We start from the raw sequence: 27,676 nt of genomic DNA on the forward strand, positions 1-27,676 counted from the left end.
TTTTTTGACAGGTTAGAAAAAGCATTTATTGATGCAGATGACGATTAAGCAAATAATGGGTCTTGTACGATAATTTAAAACAAATAACAAAATTTATGATGGCTACCAAAAGTGATCAGAAGCCTTAGCAACATGAAAATGAATATTCAACTAGTTAACTATCAGAAATATTATTTTTGTTGCATTTTGGGAGGCATTTTTTGTTTATTTTTAAATTAAAATTTTCATTACATTGATACAGGTTAATTAACAAATGACAATTTACGTCTTAGATGTTGTTCCTTAATTAATTTAGTTTTGCCACTGAGGCAAAATCTGTTAAGTTAATTAAACTCATTATTTTTTGTACTGGCAAGACATTTTCTTTGAAAACATGATTACATGTACAATGCTATTAATTACCAACCACTTGTTATTAATTGGAATTCAGCATGCAGCTTACTGTATACTGCATGCATAGAATGAACACATGGTGTTTCTTCTTTTCTTTTACATATTTTCTTCCCTCGACTAAGCAAATAAATCTGATTTCAGCATGAATATTTGTAACTTTTAGTAAATTTAGATAAAATGCCTCTTACACACATATCTTTTACACATGCAAACACTTCTTTCAGGATTCGAGTCTAGTAAATCAGCCCACAAAACCTTTACTGTACATCAGTGGTGTAGCCCTTTACATACCTCAAGTGGTATGTTGGTAGTACAGCTATCCCCACTCCACCCCATCCCATTACTGCTATGTTGGTGGTTCAGCCTCCAAATCTGTATTGGTATGCTGATGGTTCAGCCCCCACCCCCATCCTGTATTTGTATGTTGTTGGTTCAGCCCCCACCCCCAACCTGTATTTGTATGTTGGTGGTTCACATGCCTTTAGAAAATGTATATTTATTCAAAATCCTCAAATGAAAAGGCCCAAATAAGTATCAGATGAATGACAGTGATAGCAAATTAAAATATGTCTCTATATTTTCCTAGCCTCCACTTACAACTGACATTAACTTCAGTGAATGGAAAAGAAAATTTCCACACATTGCTCATGGGCAGCTACCTTTCAAAACTTCAGCTTTTGCCACCCAGTGCCACAAAGTGGCAATTGATACAGTAGGAGCACTGCCGAATGTCAATCTTTCTGAATGCAGCCCTGACACAGTGTCTCTATGGACCTTAATGGTTCACAACTGTGTTGACCTCTGTGAACGTTTATTCATTATTATTATCATTAAACTACACGCATGATAAAAAAAATTAAATTTCAAATGTTTCACAAATACATCAATTCTCTTTGGTAATCCGAATCATTATTGTTGTACAAGTCTTAAAGGTCGGATAGGCGTTTGATACTGATTATTTCAACAATGGATGTCATTTTGAGAATCTGAATACATATACCCTTAAATGATGATTATTCAGTTTGTTTCCTTCTTCATCGATCAATATTACTTGGAAGGTCGTAATATAAATGTGCAGAGAAATGCATACAGCAAAATTTATGTTGAATTAAGTGAACATTTTTGTCCTAGTATAAACCAGTTTGAAAATCATGCTACGCTGTCAAAATGAAAGTGCTCCATGTTGGAAAAATTTGTATTACTGTAACAACATATTATCTTGACCCAGTTAAGTACCTGACCACCATCGAAGAAGTCGACAGCAAGGAATAATTTTCATCTGGAAGGATTTTGTTAAGGTCAATTAAGGAGCAGAGGCATCAATAAGGCATGAATACACTTTGGATAAACTATGATATTAAATTTTAGAACAAGAATTATTTCTCTTTTAAAATTCGTAAATGCATCTGTGTGACAATGCTCATATACATGATAGTTTCACACATAATAATTCATCTTTATATATACTGTATTATAATACAGCACTTTATGATAAGAAAATAACATTAATGGTGAGCAAATGAAAAAAATGAGACAGATCAAGACACAGTTTCACAAAATGCATGACGATTTGTAAGAAATAAAACATCAGAACATTTTGCCAAGATAATAAAGCGAAACATATGGGTTACAATTACCTAGCCATTTCATAGGTAGTAATTTTGTGCTAGGAAACTGTTTCACAAAAAGCATAAAATGTGGGTCTCATTCCATTTAATTGAATTTGGGCACCTTATTTTGCTTCTGTTGAAGATCCCCAAAAATACAAGAAACAAAACACATCTCTCTATTGGCAAATCATCCAAGAAACATAATCTTATCAAACTAAAAAGAAGAAATAAATTTTTAAAAATATAAAAAATTAAAAAATATAGAATGTAATAAAAGTGATTGAGTTTCAAAAATTGGAACACTGATTTCACAATGTCACAAGTTCCACAAATTTTCTAAATGCAAAACTAAAACTTCGCCATGGAAAGCAAACAACATACAAAATGACAGCACAGATCTGATTTTCTTTTATGGTTAAACACTTGCTGCAATTCATGTACACATATGCTGTGACTCATCCCTCAGACCAAATTATTAAAACTTGAAAATTAATTCACATACTTATGTTCTGCATGTATGTCTGCACATGCAAAACTAAATGAGATGCAAAACTAACTGACGTATCAACTAAGCACTTTCTACTGATTGGCACAGCAACATCTATAATGTTTAAGTTGTCTTGTGAAAAGTCACGTAAAAGAACTGATACCGATATTGACTAAATATTGAAAATTTTGTAAACAATTAAACAAGTGCTCTGTAGAACACATCATTTACCACCCCCCACCCCCCCACCCCGCTTATTTCTGACTTGTAAAAACACAAGTACAAAAATTTGTGTAGTCACCATTGCAGTTGCCACTGGAAAACTGATACTTGTATCTCACCATGTTAACACATGTAGAACAAAAAATGGCATAGTAATACCAGTAAATTCATCTATTATATAAAGCACAAGCAATGTAGTGTGTTAGTCCTTTCTCTCCATAACTCCAAACATTTTGTACAAGATGATTACAATGTCCATGTCCTTTTTGTCCAGGGCTCAAACCAAACAACTTGTACAAGATGATTACAGTGACTAAGTTCCTTTCTGTCCAGGGCTCAAACCAAACATTTTGTACAAGATGATTACAATGTTCATGTCATTTTTGTCCAGGGCTCAAACCAAATAACTTGCACAAGATGATTACAGTGACTAAGTTCCTTTTTGTCCAGGGCTCAAACCAAACATTTTGTACAAGATGATTACAATGTTCATGTCATTTTTGTCCAGGGCTCAAACCAAATAACTTGTACAAGATGATTACAGTGAATGAGTCCTTTTTCTCCAGGTCTCAAAGGAACAACTCGTACAAGATGATTACAATGTGTGAGTATGTTTTCTCCAGGGCTCAAGACAAACAACTTGAACAAGATAATTATAGTGTCTGAGCCCTTTTTTGTCCAGTGCTTAAACCAAACAACTTGTACAAGATGATTACAGTAATCAAGTCCTTTACATCCAGGGCTCAAACATGTACAAATTGACTGTGATAATTCATACATGGCTTGCAAATGTGACTGATTGTTACCTGGGGATCCCAAAATTCCCAAAGCAATTTTGCTAAATATTTTCCAGAAAAATTATGTGGCATTTGAATATGTGTAAATTTGAATAACAATACATTAATAAAAGGCATTATTCATTGTTAAAAAAAGAAATTTAATATACCAAGATATGTCATGTTAGACTCCAGATTTGTTGTTGCTTCCTTGTATGTATCACCTTCCATATTCATGTTTCCTCTCAAATCATCCATCAATACAAATTACATTTTCTTTAGAAATCTATCTGATAGAATTTCAATTTGGTTATACTACTCTCACAGTTTGCAAAAAAATATTTGTATTATTAATTTTTTTGAAGTCATGGAAGAGAACTCATTTTGACATGACTTATGAGTACATCAGCTTGATGGCTTCAATATATCTTTAGACTATATCAAATTCATTCTTTCAACTAACATGATGGCAAACAAATATGTAGTTTTGTGTACTGATTAAAAATCATCTGACAGCAATATAAAAGTGAGAGACAATTAGGCTTGTTTTGGAACCGACTTTTCTCCTTGGTCAGCCAGAAAAATAAACAAATTAAATAACATTTTCAAGTATTCTAGTGCAATAGATGAAATACTTTTCCTTTATAAATAAATTCAGCAGAAAATATTTAAGTTTTTAAAGAAAGATAAGTAACCTGAAAATAATTCACATTGGATTACTACTTGATATCATTAACATGTTTAGATTAGTGAACTGTGTCAATTATCAAATTAATTATTGACCTTTTCTACAAAGATATATACTTAGATTTATCATTGTACACAAAAGTGACTCATGGAAGAATAGAATGAGACTTATTAAATCACTCTCTACAAAAGCATCATAATTAGCAATATTATTAAAAGAGTTCATTTTCAGTATTATATATCTTCACTTCAATTTATGTGAAGTGTCAAACATAAATTCCGCCATGTATAGCCCTATCCTTTGCTGAAAAATGACATTAAACCCTACAACAACAACAAAAAACATGAATTCAAATATCCTATAATTATTACCAATAAAAACAAATCAAGTTTTAATGACAATGAAACACACATTCATATTACAGGTACCATATCTACTAGATAATCACCTTGATTCAACTGCATAATGTACCAGCAGATCATGGTCAATGTGTTTGTTCTTCTGATTAATCTCAAGAATGGCATAGACCCAGATCTGTCAGCTATCATGTCTGGGTCTAAGCAGTCTGCAGTTGGATCTGACACACACACACACACACATATATATATATCTATATATGATATAAATGATTTTAAAGATGTACATTTAAATATATCATAGCCAAAAATATAAGTGATTTACCTAAGGACTGTTCCATTAGAATATATACATGGTACCCAGGGACGGCACTTTTAATATAGAACAGTCACCCATAGATGTATTTAGAATTATGCACTGTTTTCATACGAACTCTTTGGGTAATCTGAGTTCTCTAGCATATATATTTTAAAAAAGTGTCTTTCCTGCTTACCATATTTGTTTAAATGGAATAGCCTAAAGTAACTCGGTTATTACAAGTCTAAAATTAAAAAGATATTTGAATCTCCATACAAAATGGAAATAATTTTGGTGAGTTGTCACCTGATGAGATTCAAAATAAGGAACATGTGTTAGCACTTAAGAAATGTATATATTACAACACTACAATTTCCTACACAATACGGAATGGTTCCTTCAAATATGTAACAGATGGCAGTCCTAAAAGTTAACCTTTAACTTACTTCTTGCAAGTAACGCTACACTAATATATTTCATTCTCACATCTACATGAATAGATATCTTTACATTATAAATAATGCATTTTCTATTACAACTACATAAATCTCTTTCATGTTTGTAAACAAAAATAGAATATCTTCACAGCAAGTTGATTTAAGTGATTTTTCAAAAGTACATGTTCTATTAAAAAACTGCAAGACAAGAATATAAATAAGCAAAACATAATTAAATGCCTTTATAGTTATTAATCTACTATTATAGCAAGCATGTCATCAAATATTTCTCCTTCAGTATCCATTCCTCCATGCACCACACATAAAGTATATGTTAACGGCTGAGAAGCTTTAGAAGTCTGAGTGAGTGAGGAAGTGGCATCCTCTGGTGGCTCAGAGTTGACTTCTGATTCTGTCACCTGCTCCTCTCTTAAAACATCAGATAATTCTGTAAATAGGGGAAACAGTATTAATTTACTGCCTAACTGCTATTTTATTTGCAGTAAAAAATTATTTCTTACTGCCAGAATTTTTTAAATATATCTTTTACCCCTTAAACATATGGGCAATAGACACAGTGAAAAAATATGTACCTTCAAACTACTGCAGTGCTTGAATGCATGACAGACTGGCATTTCAAACTATTCACAAATGAACGAGCCTGACCACAAGTGTTTCAGTGAAATTGATGTGTTCCCAAACACAGTTCTTTTCCTGTAAGCCTTAGTTAAATCAGGTAATAAAACAAAGCAATTTAAGGCTATGTAGGGAACAGGTCAAACTAATTGCCCCTCGTGGTATTAAAACATATGGTTGTCCACAGCACCTCTGATCAAACAGGGTGATCGGTTCCCTGCACATCCACAAAATAATTATAGACGTTATGGGGTTCATAAAATACTGTGTCTTGGCCGCAAACAGCACCGTGGTGTTCATTATTGTACTTTCAAATATCTTAAAACAAAATGTCACACAGTAAGTACACATTATATACAGTATGTGAAGTTACAAATATTTGACATGTTAAATATCACTTTTTGTGATTCTGATTGGTCCAAATAAGTTTTAAAAATCTTGCACAGTATTCTCTTCATTGATTGGCTGCAATGGTGGAAAATTTCATTATCCCACCTGCTGGAACTTTTTGTTTTTACTATTACTACTAACATTTTGACAGCCACAGGGGAATTGGGGAAAAAAGAACATATCCGTCTGAATATGGCCCATTTACCCCAACATGGGGTCGTTACACCGTGTATCAATTATCATGTACTGAAAAATTGTGATAATCCCCAAACAAGAATAACAACAGCAGCAAATAAAACTTAGGGAAATTGGTCAGTGATAGCATAAGAGTGGAAATGGGTGGGGGATACACTTGTAACATGAAATACACCCTATACACCAGAGTGATTTAAATGTGAACTTATAGGAGTAATAAACTCGTCTGTTTACAAAAGAATGTGGACATAAACCAGCTGAAATATAATTAGAAAAAATAATACGAATAAATGTTACTATTTATAGAACAGTGCAAAAAAAAATCACAGGGACTATTCTTCTTTGTGCAACAAATGATAGGTGTAGTGTTTGAATCTGAAAGAATGAAATTATTTCTTCTTTCACTCCTTTCTTTTTCTCTTAAATCCTGTTTTCTTTTCTGAACTTCCTCATGAACATAGCTAAAGTGTATAAAAAGCATTGTTTACAACATGCAAACTGTAGAACATAGGGTCAAGATTGATGTGTTTGTACTCTTTAATCTTCCTTCAGATCTATATCAAAACACATCCACTTTACTTTTAGTTCATTCATACTTACTGGAATGAGTCAGTGTTATGTTCAAGTTACTTTCTAGTATACCACTTGTAAAGTGATTCACCATGTCATCTGCAGTTGCATGCCCAAGAAACTGGGATTCAAAATACCTTATTTAAATTTGTCACCATGCCAGTAATACATAGGAATATCCATCAACTTCAGCTCTGCTTTCTTAATTCATCAAACAGAACCACAAAATAGACACTTTTCTTTGCATTTATTCATCTAAAGTTCTTAAATGTTCTGTTATACCTAAGATTATCAAGTAGGCAAATCTACTCTCTCCACATTAGGGGGATTTTGTAGATAACATAACAAAATCTGTAGAGTCATCAATTGATATTCAGAGGATTCCAAAGAGCATGTTAATGATTGCCATTTGTTTCACTTCTCTTATACAAGGAAAAGGTTTGTTTCCCCATTTTCCTTATAACTACTATATATAAGGACTTATAAATCAGTCCAATTGCATAGACCCAGATCTTGTGGCACATTATGCAACAACAAAGAATGTCTATGTAACACTTATAAGAGAGTATATATGCTATATATTTTAACTTATGACCCAAAGCACATCCTGCCATGGACTTATCCCATATGAACTCTCTAATCCATGAGTATTTTGGATCTGTGACTAAAGATGCAATTTCCTACTGTTAATGCAGACAATGAAGTTGATATTCACCATTCTTCATCTGCTATTTGCATAGACTGGTTTACTGAGAGTGACAAACTATACTTTGGGAAGTTTGAGTAAAAATACATCACAGTCTGCCAGTGCTACAATACACATTTCAAGCAAGTGTGATTTAACTTGTCTACGTTCTTCTAAATGTCTCCATATAAAACTTTTACAGGGCGTGAAAAATTTCAACATCCAGTGTTTCAGCTACGCCTTGCCCTACTCCTCAAACAGTTCACCCATCTGCCTGCCCCTCCTATCTCTCACTCTGCCCCCTTCAGTGAACCCCTCAACATTCATGAACTGCACAATTAGCATCTTTATAAGCACTTTCGCTTTATACATGTCTAATAAATTAAAATTATTTACCAAAACTTGAATCACTTGATGGTCAATTACAATTTTAGATTATACGCCACATTACAGGCATATGTCCTAGCAAGAGCTTAGCAAGAAGTATAAGATCAAAGGTGTTACTGAGAGCAGTCCAACTTAAAAGCATCAATATCATTCAAGTCTTCTAACCTCAAGGATGACTTTGTGTTTTTTTTCTTTCTTTCTGCCACATTAAAAATTTAGTACCAGCGTTTAAATATGCCAAGCCACTTTTTAAAAAAAAAACAACTGAATGCAACTATAAACTTTCAAACAGCTGTCTGATTGATTTACACATATGGTACAATCATGCACAGGTAAAAATGAAAATCAGAAAAGAGAAGTTACAAAGCAATACAATTTAAAAGCCACCTTTTGAGTAAAATCTCTTCCTGGTCAGCAGTTTTATTTTTTTTATCTGAATTTCTTTAAAACTCAATATTGTTACTGTTGACCAATACAAGCCATATCACCTGACATGTGACCCTGTCGTGAGCCTCACTTTTAAGAGGAATGAAAAATCAACGAGAGGCTATATATTGACTTGGAAATGTTAAATCAATAATACAGAGAATTGGCAGGATTTGCTTCACATGGTATTGCTACTTTTTGCCATACGACTAAAGGATTAAAATAAATATCTCCTTATGCACTCTCCTTTGCTTGCCCTGATGGTTTCAATTATCCCACTGATGTAAAACATCAATAAGATGCATCAGTACAGATTTCCTGTAAACGTAGGCATTTATAGATAATGATTATAATATTAATCTTAGTGTTACATGTACTTCAGTTGACACTTCTTTCAGTAACGGAAACCTGATATTGGGAGACATATTTCGATAGTAGAGATAATCTGATTACTTACCTTATGATACGAATCAATTATTGGTTCTGGACACATTTGAAATAAAAAGTGGCCGCTTGTGAGGGGAACATTTTACATTTTTGTACTCATATTTTTGGCCACTGGTCATATTAGAGGGTGGCCATTCTTCATAGGTACATTTGAACAAAAAATCGTGCCAAGGGATTTTGGCCATAAGAAGCGGGTGGGTGCTGGTCAGGGGGGCTGTTCAAGAGGGGGACTGCTGTATACATTAAGCATTTTACACAGCCAAAGAACAATCCATAAAAAAATAGTAAAATTACCCAAATCTTGACATCTTTTCAATTACCTAGTGTAAAGAACAGAGGTACCCTAGCCAGGACAATGTCAGTGCCTTCTTAAGCTTACTAACCTGCTCCAATCTCACTGTGACTTCCACGAGAACTGGCACTTCCTGGTTTAGCCATCTCCCTCTCTAAGACATCCTGAACACGATTTGATGCATTCACAATATCACTTGTCTCCTCTGTACCCGGTGACCTCTTCAACTCAAGAATGCACATCCCAAAATCAAGACGAGAAGCAGGAGGTGGGCCCTGAAGATCTATTTTCGTCCATGTTAGGGTTACTGCAGAAAAAAGGGAAGAATATTCAGGGCAAAAAAATTTTTTTAAAAATGTTTCCATTTGCCCGATTATCCCTGTTTTTCAGCACTGACCCTAGAAATTTTACCCTTCCAAAGTAAAAAAAAATAATAATATAAATAAACAAACTACTGACCCTAATTTTAAAAGCAGTGCAATAGGAAACATTTCTTTGCCTCATATACTGTTATTATAAATTACATTTGAAACAAGTCCACAGATTCGATTACAATTATTGCACAACTTGGCTAAAGATGCTCACTCCAAAGAAGAATAATGGGCAACAGATTTCAACAACAAGCATGCATTTTTCATGACTTTGTATCTTCAAAGTATTATTTACCATCAAGTATAAATTTGCAACACCTGGATAGCACATCCAACATTATACAAACGTAACCAAGTGAGTTACTATGGCTCCCAGTTATAAGACAGTAGATCTGGGTCTGTACCAGGTGCATATTAGAAAAAACAAAAGTCCCAAAGTGAGCCCAATATTGCTCACCTATCAACTAAGCTTGTGAGAGCAAATGCATGTACTGAAACTGTGGTGTGGAAAGAAATGTTTATGGGTATGTGTATTTCCAGTTTCATGCTTAAAGAGCTGAACTGGATGATCAGTATAAAACTTTTTAAAACTCATTTTTCCCCTCCATTTACAGAAAGTGAATCATGGTTGCATGACCTAATTTTATTCCTCTGGGAAAAGGCCTAGTTGGTATTACCCACTCAACAACATGCTGCTTTACAATAGTTAGACATAACTATTCATAATTACTTAAATAACTGTATTTCTTATAACACGTAAATATTAACCAACCACTTGCAAACAACAGCAAAGGTAGGTTACCTATTACTGAATCGTGCTTTCAAGCCTATATCCAGTAAGCGCTAATGTTTGGAAAAATAGCAAGCCACTTAAAAAGCATGATGTATGTGAATGAAATGAAATGTAGTCTGGTCACAATATTCAGAATTTTTTTTTTTAAACTATGTTTTATGCTTGAGGTGAAAAGCATATTGGGTTTCCAAACTAATTTATATATAAAACATTAGTTTCATATACATAGCCTAGGAGCTTTTCTTTTTCTTTATAACTATTTTTATTTTATAACAACTCTTCATCTTTAAATTACATACATGATACTGTTTAATTTGCAACATGTTTCTACTTTATCCAGCTGTATTCTACAATTATTTTTTTTTAAATACAAGTGTTCTTGTCACAACCCAAAACCTACAATTCTTCATAGACCAGAACACAAGTAACCTCCCTTGTTTTAATATGCAAGATTAGCACATCGATATGTGTGGATCTCACTCATTACTGAACTAGTCCATGAGGTAAACCCATACTCCATGTTTGCTTGAAACTGATCTGAAACATGGACTCCAGAGAAGTAAAAAGCAAATGTTGATTGACAGACACATGGAAGATGACACATGATGGATGCAGGGCCAGTCATCAGCACACTTGGCCTTTTGACCAGGTGAGTTACATGTACAGTAATAAAAACCAGAGGGTCATCAACAAATAAACAGTGTATGTCTACTTTTTATTAGACTACAGCAACCACTGTAAACATGACAATGCTGAAAATAAAAGACTAAATTGATCTTGGCCCTTTCCTTGATTTTTTTTCTCCTATGTTTACATTTTAATTCTGCATGCCTAATATTTGACATGTGAAATTTTAATTGACACTATATGCATTCAGTCACTACTGTGTGAATTTAATGTTACACTACCTACCTACTGAACCAACCTACCTGCCTTCTCACCTACCAATATGACAAATTATCACCCAAACCTGTACTGATACTGATGAAGCAAAGCAACCCAAACACTGAAATGAACAAATGAGTTGTTGTTGTTCTAGGGTTTAACGTCATTTTTCAGCACAAGATAGGCTATACATGGCCGCCAGTATAACTGGTGGAGGAAGAACCCTGGAAAACCCAGGAAAGAACCACCGACCCACCAGAAGCTACTGGCAGGCTTTTCCACGAACGAATGAGTGAAAGTTACAAATGATCGGTTGCAAGGTTTAATGGAACAGCTAGATTTAACCATGAAATTCAAAATCCTAAATGAGAGGAGGCAGGGTTGTGTTATTCCACATGGATTTACAAACTGTCAAATACAGGATCTTATCTGAAACTTCAACTGACGTTAACTCAAGAGCCATGAGAAATACTTGCAAGTGTCTAAATTATACACAGCTGTGATGCAGATATACATGTCTGTCAACTGAATGATTTTATTAAGTGGTCAGATCATACCCAAACCATCCATCAGTATCACTATTGATTTGGGGTGCACATTTATAAGACTACCTGCCTACCTACCCACCCAACCAACTATTCACCCACCTACGTAACTACCTGTCCAATGACAGGGTGTAAAAGATATATACATAAAAAAGAACATTTCTTTCTGTGATATCAAAGAACACCTACTGTTAATGAATTAACAAAAGCTAGATATTAATTTTATCTTTGAATACATTTAAACACAAACTGCAACCAATAATTGCAGCATGAAATAACAGGTCACAGACTTCTTTTATCCACTGACCAAGTTTTATGATTTTAGATACTCTCACACCATCCTGTTTGTCTGTACCCACCCTACTGATTTTAAAAACAAAGCTACAAGGCTGTAAAAAAATGTACAAAGCTTGTCATTTCATTCGTTGATTTATAAGTTCTAACTTGCTTGCCTCCAGTAGGTCCAAAACAATGGCATTTTTAGAATCAAACAGGTGTTTCTTTAGCAACATGGTCGCCATATATGCCTGTGACACTATGTTTTCAAGCAACAGATATGATGTAGTTCACTTTTTGGGAAAATCTCACTAATTCCGTAATTTTTTTAATCTACATCTCTTAGAATACAAGAGTTTCTCTTATTTTTTGTTCTATTTGTTTTACAAATATTAAAACGAGACACTGCAAATATTAAAAGCAGATGACATAAAAATTTTACTGATACTATTTTTGAAACCAGAAATTGATAGCAAGCAGTCTGTTTGCTTGTTTCCACTGGGAGCTTCAGTTCACACTGAAATGCCAATAATTTGACAATATTAAGGACCCTCTGGTGACAATCAAGATAGAAATGATCAATTAATGAAAGAAATTACTATGTTGTGTGCATTTCTTTTAATATCCTTGAAGCTTTTCGTTTAAAAAATGGGTAGAAGGGTATAAAAAAAACAATGGGAGGGTATACTATCGGTGGGACAGTATACATATAACAAAAACTCATGAGGTCATTAGCTATATGTGAAAACTAGTGATGGGAATCAGTCAGAAATTCATAATCGATAATCGGTTCCACTTAACCAACTGATAATTGATTATAATCGGTTACTAAAAGCAAATTTTAATTTTTGCTTGTTATTCAGTTATATCTTTGATCAATAGTTCAAGATGTTAGTAAATGTACAGGAGTAATCTCTTTTAATGACATGTATACTTTAACCTGATTATAATATTACATTTTTGTCTATTGTGTTGTGTTATTTTTGTTCTACATCTTTGTTAAATGAATGCAACTTTTTATGGCTGATAAGTCATATGCAACTGAAATACTGCTACAATCCCCCAAAATCCTTTCATTCATATGTGATGTGTCTATAATTTTAAGTGTAGAAGGACATGGTTTTCTTGTTTGTCATTGTTTACAAATACTACAAATAATGTTGCATTTAAAACTGAAACAGATCATCAAAATTATATTAAATTTATTAACTATTTAACAACTTGATCATGTAATAATGGCTATATGTTACTAATTATGAAATTTTGCACCTATGAGATATCATATGGTTTTATATTTGTAGTTGTGATGGGAATTAATAAATTTCAGGTCAACTTTAGTGGCTGGGAGTTTTACTAACCTTTGTGCTTTGCATACAACTTAAAAGTAGTCTCCCTTTACACATAATCGATTATGGAGTTTCACAATCGATTATCTTATTGGTTCGCTCAACCAACTGATGATCGATTATAATCGATAATAGGAACAACACTAGTGAAAACCTAACCAAAGCTAGTGAAAGAGGAAAATATAGGTCATGAGAAGCCTCCTTTATTGTAAGGGTGTGGTGTGTGTGTGTGTGTGTGATTTAGATTTTTAATGTAGCTTTAAAAAAATTTCAGTGATATCACTATGATGTACCCACAACCCCTCGCATCCCAGGCGGACGCTCTAACCACTAGGCCACTGGAGTGGTCCATGTAAGGGTGTGGTAGTAACATCAATTTTTTATTCTAAAAAGTGAACATCAAACACAAAATTGATTGACTGAAATGATTTTCGATAGGATGTACAGACACAGCATGCCAAAAACATATGAAGTCATGAGCAAAATGCAGAATCTTAACCTAAAGCTATTAAAATGTGAAATAAAGGTCTGAGCAACCCTTTTTCTGGTACAGGTGTACCATTAAGATATAAACAACCACTAGGTTAACTGACTGAAGCATGAAACACCAACTGTAAACAGATTGAACTGAACCAAATTCAGCTGTGCCAAATATGGGTTACAGTGACCTACTTCTTTAAAGGTAAGGGTGTACAGGGGTAGAAAAATTTCAAAAACCCATGGTAACCCACTCTTCCTCGAGCATTGCACACTGAAAATGTGGTTGCTGGGCAAATTTTTCTGGTTGCCCAGTAAATTGCTGCAGTTGCCACCAAAATGGCTGCAATCCAAATTATTCAACAACCTTTGTCATGTTCAAATTTATTCCTGTACCACATGTGATAACCATGATATTTACCAGGATTTGTATAATCCATGAAAATCTACAGTTAGTAACAGTGGCCATATATAATAGCAGCTGAGTATTATTTGTAAACATTTTTCAAAGACTGTTATGCCAGGATACCCTGTGCCAAATTCAGTAAAAACTGTTCAGAGTTTTTGGAGAATAAGTCTAAGAGAGCAATTCTTCATGAATGTACAATGCAGGACACAGCGCATGATAAATGCAAGGGTATTTCAGTAGCACACATTGTTTTATGGTGTGCTAAAAGCAGCAAGGAAAAGTGTGATTATGATACTTTCTGATACCACATACAGCTGCTGGACAAAAAGAGCCATAACTCTATATATAAAAAAACAGAAGTAAAGTGATTTGTCAATATGTGCATCATGATGACCACAAGTTTTTACTAAGTTTCACTGTAATCCATCAAAACCTGCAAGATTAGTTGTGATAAGTAATTGTGTCATATACTGTAATAAACTACAGGAAAAAATGACGGGAAGACCAACAAATATGGCAGTAGCAAAGTGAGTTATCAATAAATGTGGATCATCAGATGATGACGATTCACAAACTTTAATAGTGGCAATCCATCAAAAACCTTGGGGACTATTGTGTCAAGCTACAAGACAAAAAGGGCAAAATCTCGAAAAATAAAAATTGCAGAACCAATGTGATTTGTTGAGCTGTTCTGAGAGCCAGAAGAATAGATGGAGAGAAGGACCATACTGTATAAATCTGGGACATAAAATAATTATTTAGGACTCTTAATTATCCATTATTGTGAGGAATTAACAATGAATTCACTTATTTTCATTAATGTAAATCTTCGCTACTACTTAAATTTGTGGTTTTTGGTATGGGTAATACTGACGTTATAGCTAAATATCTGATTGATGGGTGTTTAAATTTGTGATTTGGGGTAACTAAAAAATCCACAAAAATTAGTACCCAATGAAAAATATGAAATTCCCAGCAATACATGTACTTACTTGTATCCAACTTGTACAAGTCATCCAGAGCACCATCTCTATTCATTCCTCCAAAGACATACATATTGTTTCCAACTCCTACACCACTATGGCCTGCTCTGGCTGAGGGAAACACCTTTTTCTTCTTCACATCGTGCCATGTGTTATTCTCCACATTCAAGATATGAAGGTCACCATAGAAATTTGGCCCTGACATTCCTCCATGTATGAATATCCTGTTTCCAATGGCAACCATCACATGACCATGACGAGGTTTAGGTGAATCTCCTTTGATGGATAATTTTGTCCAAGCTGACACTGTTGCATCAAAGCAGTATACTTCCCGATCTCCAACTGGGTCAGGACCGCAATGCCCACCACTATACACAAAAAATTTATCACCTATGCAAGCAGATGTATGAAATGTACGCTCAGACGGTGGTGTCCCTGAGACATTTAAAGAACTCCAGCTATTCGTCGTTGTGTCCAAAACTTGAACATCATTCATATTTCCAGTTTGATCTGCGCCACCAAATACATAAATGTTTGTTGGAAAGCTCCGTGGCACGAAAGCTGCATGCTCATATCTAGCTCTAAAACCTGGCGTATCAACAACATCCCACTGAAGAGAATTTAGATCTAAAACATAGGTATCACAGAAAGGTCCACTTGGATTGGCACCACCTATTACATAAAGCTTTCCATTATCTCCTTCATTTGCTCCATGAATGAACGTGCATGTATGACCAACTCGAATTGATGGAGACTCTCCAAGGGCAGAGAAAACGTACCAGAGCCCTGAGTTCAGAATGGTATTATTGTCAAGTATTGGATGAAGTTCCATGCTGTTAAATTGCACAAAACAATGATTCAGTGAATTCTGTCAAATGGTGAGCAAGCAAACTTAGATAACAATTAACATATGCTTGAAATCCCTGAATATGCCTCTTTGACTTGATAATCACACAATTAAAACTGCTGTGCAATCAATGACAATGAAACATTTAATATATTTGCCTCATTAAAGTTATTATAATGTTACAATACCAAATGTATTCATTAAATTAGTGTATCCCTTAAGCATAAATAAAAAGTGAAAATAAATTTATAAAACAAGACTTTTGTGAGCAATAGTGTTGCAGCAGGGTTTTGGAAGTCAAAGTGCATAAAATTAAGGTAAGAGGTCATATAATGAAGCTTAATAGTCGCTAAACATATGCAGCAAGTCACAATGATAATGATAACATATGCAGCAAGTCACAATGATAATGCAAACATGCAACAAGTCACAATGATAATGATAACATATGCAACAAGTCACAATGATAATGCAAACATGCAACAAGTCACAATTATAATGATAACATATGCAACAAGTCACAATGATAAAGCTCACAATAGCAAAGCAAAAGCACGCATTTCTGAAGCTGAAAAGTTCTGAAGCATCATTTTATGTTATGACACACACCGCAGACTGAACTGTGGGTTGATGAGTTACTTTGGCTATGGAGTCTTTTACAGCTATTGCGCCTGGGTTGCCATAGTGACCAAATCCTACATGGTTTGGTTCTGGAGAAAATCCCTGCACTTTTCGCTGTCGTTTCTCGTCTTGTCTTTTCTTCTCCAGCTGCTGGAAGATTGTGAGAGATGTATCTGCATACCTCTGATGAATAAAGTAACTTGATTCAAAGTAGTTTGGAACTGGTCGATTCATTGAGAAGCTTTCACAGCTCTATCACTGATGGTGATCTTCCTTTCATCTGTAATAAGCAAGATGGCCATTAGATTCAATTTAATATAGAAGTACAGAAATACAGTAATTGTGTACATTAACAGTATAGGAGTAATACAAAAGCGTTGCATCTCTTTTTTTTGGTCCCAGGTTTGATACCTGGACTGCATTAAATTAAATTTCTCAATACTTCTCCTTTCATTGAGACCGTACATATTGTATAAGGTTTAATAATTCAATGATGAACATTAGTATGTTATTTTTTCTCCTGGTATAAGTAATGGCTGATTCTGTAATATCTGATTCAATGTGGAAGTAAGGACACTGGTGGCCTAGGTGGTTAGCGCATACAAGCTGGACGCAGGGTCAGACACTTTTAAAACTAGCACTAGCAGCTGCCTTAATTGGGGTTCAGCATTAAGAAGTTTGTATTATGATTGGTCAACCTTGTGCCAGGATAATGTGACTGGGTGTGAAATGATGCTACATGTCTGCAGCATGATGCCCCAGTGCTAGACACCACTACAAATTGCCACACCGCAGGCGTCATAGCGATACGACTAAAACTGTAAGCTACGTTAAACATATTTTGAGAGAAAAAACACATAAGAATGGTGTATTGATACAATACATACAATATTTCTCATCAAGATAAATATCCACCACAAATAAGAATCACAAAACTCAGTAAAATTTTCTCCTCTTTTTCTCTGAATAGAATTATTAATAATTAGAGCAATGATAAACAGTAATCATATCAAAATTATTGAACAGATTAGTGCCATTCTGTATTTATCAGCATAGGTTTAAAGACCTGCTCATATTCTCCCCCACGTTTTTTAGTTTATGAAGATTATATATCATTATGAATGTGGAAAGTTTTACAGATCTTCATAAAAACATTTGAAATACTTCTACATAGCTCTAGATAAGAATTCAGCTGAGTATTTGGAGCTAATAGTATATTTTTAAAGTTCATGAAAACTGAAAAACAAATGCATGCTATCAGAATGAGACATCACCACAAGCATGTTAATCACGCCTTTCTCATGACTTTATGACCATGACTAACTTAGGATGCGATTGATTATACAGCTCCATTTGATTCATTGTAATATCAAAAGGGTCGGGTACATTGTCATTTCAAATATGTATGAAACATCCAAAATCTGAAAGGATAGGTTACATGTAGGTTGTACTCATCAATGCACCCTCATAAATTATGAGCTGTGCTTACGGCAGTGGTGCAACGCTTGCAACCTAGGAATGAATGCTTAAAATGAAATCGTTATGCATAGTTTGAATGTATTTAACAATTTCTTTGCTTGTCTACATGTAGAGCTCCGCTTGAAGACTGAAATCTCATTTTAGATAAAAATTATTTAACTTGTTTCAAAATTTCGTTTTAAATTCGAGTTCATGTCCGATTCTCAATATCTTGATTAAGGACCTCTAAAAATGTTGGGACTTTTGTTACAGGAGGAAAATGAAGAAAGGATGAAATACAAGACCCTAACGGGTTCAGCCAATGTGGGTATGTGAGAAAGCTTGCCAGTAACTTCTCATGGGTCGGTGGTTCTTTCCAGGTTCTTCCTCCACCATTAATACTGGCCGCCATGTATAGCCTATCGTGTGCTGAAAAATGGCGTTAAACCCTACAACAACAACAAGACCCTAATCTAACACAAGTCTCCAGAAGGGACTGATGCTCTTCTGGATGAAAAGAATAGGAATCCAATACAAGACTATTTCTTTACTTTAACACATTAACCCTTGGTGACGAGTTTACATGGCAGGAGGTAGTAGCCTACTGCTAAGCTCTGTAGCGTCAAGGTCATGTATAGTACACTAAAGTGGGTGGTATTATAGAAAGGTAGACAGATGTAGCTCTAAAATGATACCAAATAATCTGAAATTTCTAGTTGCACTACAAAATACAGAAGGAAAAACCTCATTTTTTGGACCAAAAATTTGTCCATGGTCGGAATTCGATTTTGTGTCCTGATTTTTTACTTTTTGGTCTCAGATCTAAGGCAGACCGGTATGAACTGCAAACAGGCTGATGAACCTTTGCAAAAAGTAGGATAAGATGGGCATTTGGAATAAAGAGTGGTCTCGATGCAAAAATAATGGGTCTGTTAAGCAAAAAATAAAAATAAATAAATAAACTCCAACTTTTACCCTCCTGCTCATGCGCGAGCCAAATAGCCAATGAAAAACAAAGTTTCCTCACTCAAAATATAGGCTTCATCATTTAAAACATTGGCTTTTTCACTAATAACACCTGTCAATTGTATTGCTGAAAGGCCCCCTAAGATTAAGGTATTCTCACTTACAACATAGGATTCCACATTTATAACTCTAGCTCTCTCACCTATAAACATGGGCCAATTTTATTGCTAAAGACCCCCTAAGAATCAAGCTCCCTCGCTTATAACACGGACCAATTTTATTGCTAAAGACCCCACTAAGAATCAAGCTCCCTCGCTTATAATTTTATTGCTAAGAATCCCTAAGTATTTGGCTCCCTCATTTGTAACATTTTATTCCTGAAATACCTCAAAAATAAGGCTTTCTCACTTGCAGCATAGAATTCCTCATTTATAACACTGGCTTCCTCATCTATAACATGTCAATCTTTAATACTGAGCGACCCCCTAAGAAACATAGGCTTCCTCATTTATAACACTGACTTCCTCACATATAACACATGTCAATTTTATTGCTGAAACCCCCTAAGAATAAGGCTTGATTCCTTATAACACAAGTTTCCACACTTAGAATATGGGTAAATTTATTGCTGAAAGATTCCCCAAGTATAAGACTTTCTCACTTATAACATAGGCCTCCTCATTTGTAACCATGACCTCCACACTTATAACATGGGAAAATTTTACTGCTGAAAGTGTCCTTAAGTATAAGGATTTCACATATAAAATAGGCATCCTCATTTATAACATGGGCTTCATTACTTATAACACGAGTCAATTGTATTGCTTCCATGTACAGCTTTATAAAGTGGGAGTACTACAGTATTATTCTTGCTAAGATATACTTGAATACAACCACTGATGTACAAGATCAATGACTTTTACAAACTTGTACACAGAACCTTGACATTGCTCACAAGGAAGAAACCAAAAAGGCGATACAATACCCGTTTTGCACTTGAGGTGATACAACAAAACCAATAATAATACTTCTAAGTCAATTTCTCGTGTCATAAAATGCCAATTCATTACACTCTATTCTTTAACCTGAAAGCCTACATTTGTACAATATCTGAATATTACAACCACATATATACATACTGGTATATAAGCTGAGAACATGTCTGTGATATATATATTAGGTAGTTATGAATACACAAAATGCGGCCTGCAGGCAGAGTGGAAAGTGATATTTATGGATCTGAGAGGATGCATGACCCATGACTAGGTTCCATACTCTGTGTGTGTGTGTGTGTGTGTGTGTGTGTGTGTGTGTGCAATTAGTTGAGAGGAAATTGGGATTTGGTAAGTATAGGCAAGTTGATAGATTTTGTAACCCCGGATCCCAGATACAAATCTCATTTTAAATTAAAACCAATAAAAAAATTTGTATAACCTGTATATCATTCTTTCTCCACATAGAAATATGTGCATGATTGTCCAGAGAACCCCAAAACCCAGTGCTGCATCATCTTGTGCAAGGGAGGTCAGGTTCCCAGCTATTTCTTTGTTCTAGGTAATACTATTCTGGACTACATGATGTTATACTGCAGAAACCCAAACCCCTCTTGTTGGCCAGACTGTTGGTGTGTGTCTGTGTGATTTGGATTTTTAACATAGCTTTAACAATTTTTCAGTCATATAGCTACAAAGTCTGTACTGTGGCCAGCTATAGGTATCTCATGTACTGGGTTATCATGCCACAGACAATTAGCATCATGTCCCACTGAGTCACATTATCCTGATACCAGGCTGACTCGTCCTAATCCTAACCTCTTAATACTGAGTGCCAAGCAAGGAAGCTGCTAGTACCATTTTATAAGTCCTTGGTATGACTTGGTTAAAACCCACGACCTCACGCATCTGAGGCAGACACTCTAACCTCTTAGGCCACCGGAGTGGTCACCAGGCTGATGGATAGATGGATTGAGTGTATGACAATATCCCCGGCCAAAGTGTGGGGATAACAAGACTGAGACAGCGAAAGACAACATCTAGGTATCACTTACAATCAGAATGTCTTAAGTGTACCACTAACATTAAGTTTTCAGATTATTAAAAAAATATAGGAATTTTGAGTTGAAACAAATGAAGATATACCCCTTGGACTCAAGTACATGCACATTACCATATATTTTAAACAGACAGCTCAAATACTTTGAAGATAAAAGTGTTTAAAAAGAATCACAGCACCTGGGAGCTAATAAATCTCTTCAAGTATGCTATACTGAAATAGGAACAACTCAAGAGATTATCAGCAGTGGGGCAAAAAGGTAAACCAAGACTTACAGGAAGTTTTCTGCTGAGTTACAAAAAATGTATACATCTACCAATAACCTCTCCACATGATATACATCAAAAAAGATAACTCAACAGGTGTTTACTGCTGAGCTACATGCCATTAGCTGGCAACTGGAGTCTATCCTTACCTACTTGCATGCAGTGTCATACATACTCCTTAACAGTTCAAATCCACTGCAAACAACTGACACTGATCTCCTTTTGCATAATGCATTGGCAGATCTGGATTTAACTTGCTTATCTTACTGATTAATACTAACAAAGCGCATCGAACCTAATCTGCCTGCACATTTTGCAGTGACTGATCTAAGTATATTATAACTGCAGTGGGATTTGACTAAACACAAGTATATATGGTATATTGCTGAAATTAGCTATAGAGCCGTATTCACCCAGGTTATGGTCGACTGCTGATTGGGAACGACACTGCTCTCAAGCACTGCATTGCAATAATACACCAGAAAATCTGGGTCTATGCTGTTTATTACACTCAGGAAATTATAAAACCAATGCCGACCCTGATCAGCTGGCATAATGACTATAATAATAAACTGCTCTGTTCTTGTTTTTGGTAGATGAAGGTTTTCACATGATCTCTACTAGTAAAGTGCTGAACAAGACATCAATAAATCCTCAAGATACCATGGTGAAGCTCCATGTAGGCATTTATATACAAGAACGGCCTTGTAAAACTAATCCTTTTCTTTTAGAAAAAGCCATTTTAGTCCTGTAATGGACGCTGTTGATGAATAAACAATAAATGTACCATATTTTCGCGCATATTAGACGCACCCAATTATAAGACGCGGGTTTTGACAATTTGTGTAAAAACTATTTTAAATAAGACGCCCACTAATATAAGACGCACTCGGCCTCGCCATCTGCCGAACTGAGTAAACCCTATATTGACTGCAGATGACATAGTGTTGATTTTTTAATAACTTATAAGTTACTTACGATATTGATCTGTATCTAATATTATTTTGTTAAGTACTATTACATTATTGTTCCAATAAAGTTTAATAAAATCTTTTGAATAATTAAGTGTTGTTTTGTTCAAATATGTACCGGTAAACATCCGTTTTCAAACCACGTGCATCAAAGTGGCTACCGATACTTTCCTTTGTCATAAACGCAAATATCTCCAATGTTTTGATCACTCACCTAGATGTAAACAAAGCTTCAATGACCGTTTTGGCTGGAGTTCAAAGAATTGTTTGAGGCAGGGCCACAACGGTTATCGTTTGATCTTATCTTCCTGTAGGCCGCTAGGCCTAGGCTTCAGCGGCTGAGGTTAGTATATACCGGTATATAGGGTATACGTGGGATCAATCTCTTGTTATAAATAAATGAGTGATCAATCTCTTGAGCATTTATAAAATTTATAAAATTTTCACGATGACGAAGCGATAATCATATACGGCCGACTTTAAATTAGACGTCATCAAGTTTGCCAAGAAGCATGGCAACAGAGCTGGTGGAAGAGAATTTAGTTGCAGTAAGAAGAATGTATGTGATTTGAAGTTGGAGGAAGAGGAGCTTAGAAGATGAATCCAAGGAAACAAGCTTGTAGAGGTAGAAAGGCAAGATGGCCGAACTTGAAAGAAAATCTTGTCAACTGGGCACGTTCGCAACGTGACAGTAACCGTGCGGTTTCAACGATATCGGTCAAACTCAAGGCTCGAATTACTGCTACAGAAACGAAGATCATGGACTTTCGTGGCAGTGCGAACTAGGTGTGCAGGTTCAGGAAACGGAACAACCTTGCAGTCCAGGCACGTACAACTGTTGGGCAGAAGCTTCCAGACGATTGGGAGAATAAATTGGATGTTTTCAACACCTTTGTTCAGAAGGAAATAACTGAACTGAAGTTGGCAGATGATGACATCATCAACATGGATGAGGTTCCAATGTCGTTAGATATTCCAGCTGGCAGATTGGTGACAGAGAAAGGAGTAAAGACAGTAGCGGTTGATACCACGGGACACGAACGAACGAACTTAACTGCTGTGTTGGCCTGCACAGCTGCAGGAGGAAAACTGAGACCCACGGTTATCTTTAAAAGGATAACCACTGCCCAGAGAAACTTTGCCAGCTGGAGTTGTTGTCTGCAATAAAAAGGCTGGATGAATACTGAGGTGACGCAGACCTGGACAGATAAGTGCTTCAGAACAAGAAGAGGCGGATTTTTCAAGAAGCAATCTCTTCTGATTTTCGACGTGATGGCTGCCCATAAGGAGACAACTGTGGAGAAACACATCAACAATGCTGGTGCCCAAATAGCCATTATACCAGGTGGTCTGACTTATAAGCTCCAGCCCTTGGATGTTGCCGTCAATCATCCATTTAAGACTTTTGTTCGTGAGGAATGGAATCACTGGATGACTAGCTGGTCGACAACGTTGTGCAACGTACGTAGGTGTGTAATTGGGTTCTCCGGGCATGGGAGAAAGTAACAACAACAACAATCATCAATGGCTTCAGAAAGTGTGGGATAATTCCAGAATCGGTCGCCGATATCAGTTCTTCGGACGACGACTCGACTGCATCCGATACCACTGACGCCAAGGAGGATCAATTAGCAGCGGCTATGGAGCTATTCGGCAACAAGAGTGAATTCGATGAAAGTTTTGATGGATTTTTGAAGCAGAAACTGATGACAATGAAGATGAATAGATTGATTTTAAATCAAGACAGACAGTATTTTTAGTAAATGTTTATTATAAAAATTGTTGACTGAGTTTTCGTTTGTGTAAAATAATAATTGGATAAGACGCCCATGAATATAAGATGCACTTAGGGTGCGGGGTAAGTAAAACTGTATATAAGACGCATCTTATATACGCGAAATATGGTAAATAAAATAATGTGTGTCGCACCCTTTTCAAAAGTTTGTAAATTCCATAAAGCTGAGATTTCCTCATGCGGCTGAATTTGAATAGTAATCCATTGATGAAGGAATACATGCATTGTAGTGTAAATAGAATTCAAGTTTATGTAGGTAAATATTTCCTGATTCTACTGAGTAAGGCATTTTGGGATGACAATGCTTTATAAATATTGTCAACATGATAATTTCATTGTTAATTATCATCTACAGTCACTCCTATAATATTTTTAACTTTGACATTTTCTAACTGATGATTATCTATTGTAAGAAATAATTCTAGGTTCCCTAAAATAATAATTTTCGTGTACTGTCATTTATTTACCATCTTTTTCTTGTTGTGCTCAACTTTGATCTCTAACAAGGCTGAGTCTGGTCTTGTTTGTATAACTTCAGTATCAGTGTATACATGATTGCACCATCTGCTAGCAAAAACATATTTGTGAATTCATTACTTAATGGAAGGTCATTTATAAAAATAAAAACATGAAGAGGGCCTAAAACAGGGATATGATGTAAACTAGTTTAAATAAGAACTGTCAAAGCTGTAACAGTTCAAAGTTTGAGGCAGAATTCCATAATGAATTAGATCAAACGTTTTCTTAAAGACAAGAAAAATAATACCAGTCAGAAACACTTACTGATTTCTTGTAGTCAAAGATCAGTCCGTTTGATGAGTTTTGCTTGGTAAGCAGTCTATGAAAGGTGCAATTTGGAAATATAGCCAAGTTGTATATATTCTATAACCCAAATTACAATCATCAATCATACACTAAAATAAAATATAAACGTTCTTTCAACAATACCTAAGATATACAAGGTCTTTATAAATAGCCTAGATAAATGATGACTAAAACCTGGGAAATTCTTATTCGTTGAAAATCTAAAAAAATTCTTTTAAAAATTCTTTTTATAACTGGGTGGGAGAAGTACTAGAGTCTGCATAGAAAAGCAGGGACTGCCGCCTGACTGGAAACATTTATTTTTTTGGCCTTGGCAATCATGTTAGAATATGCATCAACAGGATTTAAGAAACTGCCCATGTGTGGCTATTTTTAATTATGAGGGCCTTGTGACTGATGCAACATCTGCCTAATTCATAACCTGCCCTATTAGGAATGCATTAATTGGATCCTCTTTCTCCTTGCATACATTCCAGTGACTCTACTATGACTGTTGCAATTCATGCCAAGTGACATATTTCACAATATATCCCCATGTGATATTTCACAACACAACCCACCTGACTCAATCACCCAATGGAAAATTAACCCAAACTGTAAACAGGTTCATTATGTACAAGAAAATAAATAAACTATACATAACTCATTATCTTAATAAAGAATCTACACTCTTGGACTAAAATTAACTATGTAATATCTTGTTTTATAAGAACATTCCAATCCACAATCATGGTCAAAAATTAAACACACAATACAGATATACATAACACCAATCTCCTTGGACAAATATGCATGAAATTCTGGTTTCCAGGTTAGTCCATTTCAGTAAACTGTTTCATGTGTGTCAAATATCTGCAATTTCAGGTTTTAATATTTCTAAAAGAAATTGAACAAACAAAAGGAACTCTTTTGTATATGTGTTCAAAGTCAACTCCAAAATGTACTGAATTACTGAGATTATCAAATATGTTGAATTAAATGACATAATACTGTTTAACGCAGGCGCCCTACGCGAGCTAGATGTTGAGAAAACAATCATACAGTGACAAAAATACCTTAGATAACCCCCATGACCTGTTCTGACATAGAACACTCTCTATCATACTATATAAGAGAGAAGGTACTTAACTTCCAAATACTTGGTTCCACCCATGACCCTCGATTTCCTTCTGCTATTTCTGTCTTTAAAGGCACATAACGATACTCTATGGCTTGTTTTACTCCTGGGATATTTTTCTATTCATCAAGCTATCATTTACTTTTCTGCACTGTACCAAACTGAAGTTACAGGGTCTGAAACGTGCGAATTTCATGAATTTTGCCTGCTGGGACAACGTCAAGCTCAGGTGACAACCAGTGAAAAGAGCTACATATACCATGTTTGCGACTCTACGATACATCCCTTCTTTGATTTCAGAACAGTTATAGATGCAAAAGTAAGTTTTAACTTACCATGAACTCGATTCAACTTTAGGAATCCTGTTCCATTGAAAAATTTGACATTGTCTTCTTCACTACACATACAAGCGACTCTAATTTTCAAAACATGTATGCTATGGGGCACACACATCAACAGCAAAATATGATTGGCTCCAAAGGTTATACTTAAATAACATTCATGCATTAGAGAACCGTTTCACGATGTAGACTATTTGTACCCAGGCAAAAATTGGTAATAACATGATTGCATCATGTTAGAAATCATCTGAAAGTATTAAATTAATGAGAGTATACATTAAAGTATAACCTTTTGAACCAATCATATTTCACCATCGACGTGTATGCCCGTAAGTCAATGATAGCTTGATTAATATAAAAATATCTCAGGAGTAAAACAAGCCATATAGTATGGTTGTGTGCCTTTAAAGACGGAAATAGCAGAAGGAGATCGAGGGGCATGGGTACCTTCTCTCTTATATAGTATGATAGAAAGGGTCCTATGTCAGAACGATTCACGGGGGTAATCTAATGTATTTCTGTCACTCTGTATGATTTTTCTTCTTCAGATTATTGTGGGTTTTTTCTTTCTCAACACCATGCTCGCGTCGAGCACCTGTGTTGCTTAAGTGGTAGATTCGCCCTGACAAATATGGCGACCGAGTTACTAATGAAACTCCCGTTTCAAGTGAAACATCGCGTTGACAGTGTTGGGACCCTCTGGTGACAATCAGGTTGAAATTTAAGAATTGATCAATGAAGCGAGTTCTGTCCATTCCCCCCCCCCCATGCCTTTTGTTTTTAAAATGGGGGTGGGGTAGCTACAAACAATCGGGAGGAGGTGCCAATTCTACAGCAACCACCCCATGAACTGTGGCCAATGACAAAAACAGTATCAAACACAAATCTATTACATTATAATAAACGGTTATGTTCATTAGTATGCGTACCCTGTGTATTTCAATGTCAATATTTTCATTCTCAGATGGCTTTTCCTTGACGAATCTTTCGACACGAGCTGGAACCCGCTACCTCCTAGAAACCCAGAACGGAAATGC

The 27,676-nt window shown here is 35.3% G+C and overlaps 1 protein-coding gene across 3 annotated transcripts; it reads right to left on the minus strand.

Annotated features, from left to right (window-relative positions):
• LOC149778534 (rab9 effector protein with kelch motifs-like) lies at window positions 1-27,669 on the minus strand. Of its 3 annotated transcripts, none has more exons than XM_089939417.1 (5): window positions 27,569-27,669; window positions 16,867-17,128; window positions 15,390-16,213; window positions 9,387-9,602; window positions 1-5,715 (listed from the first exon to the last, which is right to left on the minus strand). In XM_089939417.1, exons 3-5 carry the CDS (start codon window positions 16,210-16,212, stop codon window positions 5,519-5,521), a joined length of 1,236 nt encoding a protein of 411 aa, XP_089795543.1. In that variant the 5' UTR covers window position 16,213; window positions 16,867-17,128; window positions 27,569-27,669; the 3' UTR covers window positions 1-5,518. The 3 variants fall into 3 exon arrangements, with proteins under 3 accessions (XP_089795543.1, XP_089795542.1, XP_089795541.1); XM_089939416.1 differs by having other exon boundaries at window positions 16,837-17,128; XM_089939415.1 differs by having other exon boundaries at window positions 15,390-17,128.
• Between the last annotated feature and the right edge of the window lie 7 nt (window positions 27,670-27,676).

This window comes from Sinohyriopsis cumingii, chromosome 17 (genome assembly GCF_028554795.1).
Source record: "Sinohyriopsis cumingii isolate HCF-2022 chromosome 17, ASM2855479v2, whole genome shotgun sequence".
Taxonomy (NCBI): Eukaryota; Metazoa; Mollusca; class Bivalvia; order Unionida; family Unionidae; genus Sinohyriopsis; species Sinohyriopsis cumingii.